Source organism: Nanorana parkeri, unplaced genomic scaffold (assembly GCF_000935625.1).
Source record: "Nanorana parkeri isolate BGI_ZX_2015 unplaced genomic scaffold, ASM93562v1 scaffold2802, whole genome shotgun sequence".
Taxonomy (NCBI): Eukaryota; Metazoa; Chordata; class Amphibia; order Anura; family Dicroglossidae; genus Nanorana; species Nanorana parkeri.
In genome coordinates, this window is record NW_017309070.1 from 72,855 (window position 1) to 76,334 (window position 3,480).

The 3,480-nt window shown below is 51.3% G+C and overlaps 1 protein-coding gene across 1 annotated transcript in view; it reads left to right on the forward strand.

Annotated features, from left to right (window-relative positions):
* The window catches only part of LOC108802334 (microtubule-associated serine/threonine-protein kinase 2-like), an 83,331-nt gene that overhangs the window by 64,885 nt on the left and 14,966 nt on the right, over window positions 1-3,480 (forward strand). Inside the window, 3 exon segments of the mRNA XM_018574197.1 lie at window positions 1,611-1,743; window positions 2,451-2,518; window positions 3,334-3,455. Of these exon segments, the coding sequence (XP_018429699.1) occupies window positions 1,611-1,743; window positions 2,451-2,518; window positions 3,334-3,455 (323 nt within the window).

Consider the following 3,480-nt stretch of genomic DNA (forward strand, 5'->3'; position numbering starts at 1 on the left):
GGTTGCCCGCTCTGACATTGGGGTGCTCTGACATTGGGGTGCTCTTTGCCATGATAATCGGCGAGGGGTCACATGGTGGTCCTGCGTTCTGATGGTTATTCCGGATTCTGTTCATTCTTTGTCCTTGGCCGGCAGAGTCATTGCAGAGCTGCGTGTCAGTTGTGCCCTTCACAAGACATCCCGGACATTATTATTAATACATCGTAGTGAGGAGTGCCGATTCCTGGAGGAAGTGACCTCTGACCTGCCTGACATGCAGAGTGCCGGGAGAGTTGTACTTTAATATCCAGATTCCCCCGGTGGATGCATCTATAGGAGGAATGTCTTCATCTGTCTCATGCTGATTGAGCAGCTTTTGTGGCCTTTTTATGTTTTCTCTACCCTGAGTTATCGGACTGACAAAGCCATTGAGGAGTTATTATGGGTTGGCTGGGGGAAGGGGGTGTAAGAAATAAATCCTAGGACATTGTTAGGGGTGTCAGGAATTGGGGGTGAGTCCGGGAATGTTTTCTCTCGCTGTCCCTTCAATCTCCTCATTGTATTCTGCTTTCCCCCGTCCTCTGGAGCTGTGCGTTGTTCTTGTACATGGCTCCAGCTACGGTGTCAGATGAGTGTGTGCGTCTCTCCGCGGACCCCACCTGTCACTGTCAGGCAGCTTTCAGCAGTGAGTAATGAACTTGGCGTCTGATGGTGACAGCTCAGAAAATGAACTCGCTGAACACGGATGCACACAACACGCATTGCATGTGCTCTGCATCTGCACCTGTCAGGAAGGAGAACTCCAATCATCTCCATTATATTTTAGACTTAATTACTCTCATCGGCGCTCAGAGCCGCGGTGTCACCCAGCCGTGCCTGGATCTGCTGCGGCCGGAGTCGGCTCTCTCCGGCTGGGTGCTCGGCTGCGGTCAGAGAGGTGTACAGTAATTGCCGAGATTACATTCGTTAGGAGGACCTGGCCGGCCAATCAGATCTTGGCTGTCGGTTCTTCCCGTTTCCTCCTTTTACACAGCTGGAGCACCATGCTGGGACTTGTAGTTCCTCTGGTGGGGGGTTGTGGTCAGGCTGATTATAGAATAAAGTGCAGAACATTATGCGTCATGTCGGCGTGTAATGGGGCCGCATGGAATAAGCATTTTTCCTCCTGAAATCTGATGAGCTAAGCAGTCGGGTAATTGCCTCCGGCATCTGTCCCCAGCCGTGTGTCCGTCCGCCTTTCCATTGTAATAAATGTCGCAGGCGGAGCCGGCTCTTCAGTTATGTTTCCCGCTCATTAAACCGGCTCTGCTTACATTTGCATATTATCAGAGACAGATGTGCGGCCGCGCTTAATGACTGAATCATCCGCCGAGCACAATCTGCACCCAGTCGTGTCTGCGCTCTGTGTCTGCGCTCTGTGTCTGCGCTCTGTGTCTGCGCTCTGTGTCTGCGCTCTGTGTCTGCGCTCTGTGTCTGCGCTCTGTGTCTGCGCTCTGTGTCTGCGCTCTGTGTCTGCGCTCTGTGTCTGCGCTCTGTGTCTGCGCTCTGTGTCTGCGCTCTGTGTCTGCGCTCTGTGTCTGCGCTCTGTGTCTGCAGCTGGCGCTCAGTGTCTGCTCTTCTTCTACTGTCAGGAATTTGACCCGGAAGAATTCTATCACCTTTTGGAAGCTGCTGAAGGTCATGCCAAGGAAGGAGAGGGCATCAAATTGGACATCCCCCGCTACATCATCAGCCAGCTGGGGCTCAATAGGGATCCCTTGGAGGGTGAGAATTTCCTTCCCTTCCATAGTCCTTGTCCTTCCCTTCCATAGTCCTTGTCCTTCCCTTCCATAGACCTTGGCCTTCCCTTCCATAGACCTTGGCCTTCCCTTCCATAGACCTGTCCTTGTCCTTCCCTTCCATAGACCTGTCCTTGTCCTTCCCTTCCATAGACCTGTCCTTGTCCTTCCCTTCCATAGACCCTGTCCTTGTCCTTCCCTTCCATAGACCTGTCCTTCCATTTACCCTGTCCTTCCCTTCCATAGACCCTGTCCTTCCCTTCCATAGACCCTGTCCTTCCCTTCCATAGACCTGTCCTTCCCTTCCATAGACCTGTCCTTCCCTTCCATAGACCCTGTCCTTCCCTTCCATAGACCCGGTCCTTCCCTTCCATAGACCTGTCCTTGCCCTTCCCTTCCATAGACCCTGTCCTTGTACTTCCCTTCCATAGACCTGTCCTTCCCTTCCCTAGACCTGTCCTTCCCTTCCCTAGACCCTCGCCAACGCTTGGCCCGTCCTTGGCCCTCCCCGGTGGCAGACCCGTCCTTGACCCTCCCCGGTGGCAGACCCGTCCTTGACCCTCCCCGTTGGCAGACCCGTCCTTGACCCTCCCTGGCAGCAGACCCGTCCTAGCCCTGTGTAAGAAGATAAAAGTGAGCTCTCTGGTCTCGGGAGATGTCACTTGTGATGAAGATTGTTCTTTATATTTGCAGAAATGGCCCAACTGAGCAGCTATGACAGCAGCAACGCGGATACTCCGGAGACTGACGACTCAGCGGAGGTAAATGCACCCAGGGAACATGCAGAGCTAGAACATAGCCGGCCTTATGATGGAGGATTTATTCATGCTGGATATAGTGTTGTCTGTACATATTGTATGTTTAACCCCCTTTGGGGGCACCTGCTGAAAAACAAGAACCAATTAAATCAAGGACATCGGGGTGGTATCTGCAAGCTGACGACATCATTTAGAAACAATGGTCTCTGCTTGCGGCCTGTAGATGGCACTGTTGTGCACTGTGTGTCACTGTTTAATACTGTAACGGTCTTATACAATTATAGGATTTAAAAAAAACAAAATCTAAATAAAACATGTTAAAATTTTAAGATTCATTTTATCGGTGAGGACTTGGACAGGTATCGGTACTTGTACTTGATCTGAAAAAATGGTATCGGCGCATCCCTAATATATAAATATCTCATACATTAAAACAGGGATGCACAGATCCCAGGAGCCCCGTAGCCAATGCTCCGTAAAAATGACAGCTGCCTCCCGATGTTTGAGTTGGGCTGGGAAAGTATCTGTACCTGTCATCTGCGCACCCCTAATAACAAAACAAGACTACAGCATTAGTGAGCACCTTCTGTGTGGCTGCAGGCTGGTTGCTATGGGTAACGGAACACATTTTCCGGGCAGCATGTCTCACATGTGGGGTTCGGGGATGATGTGATTTGTCTCCTGTCGGTGTGGCTGTGCTGAGCCCAGAGCTCTGATTGGTTGGCGTGGAGTGTTGTCGGAGGTGCAGCTGTCATTGCGATGTGTGGAAGAGATGTGACTGTACGGCATGCTGTGTACTTACTGCCCTGTATTTGTAGGGTCGCAGCACGGCGCCTGTCATTCAGCCAAATAAAACTCCCTCCGAGGAAGAGTTTGAGAACATCAAGCTGATCAGCAACGGGGCGTACGGGTAGGTTCTCATATATTTTGCATTATAAACATCTCTTCTCTATCGTCCATTGGTG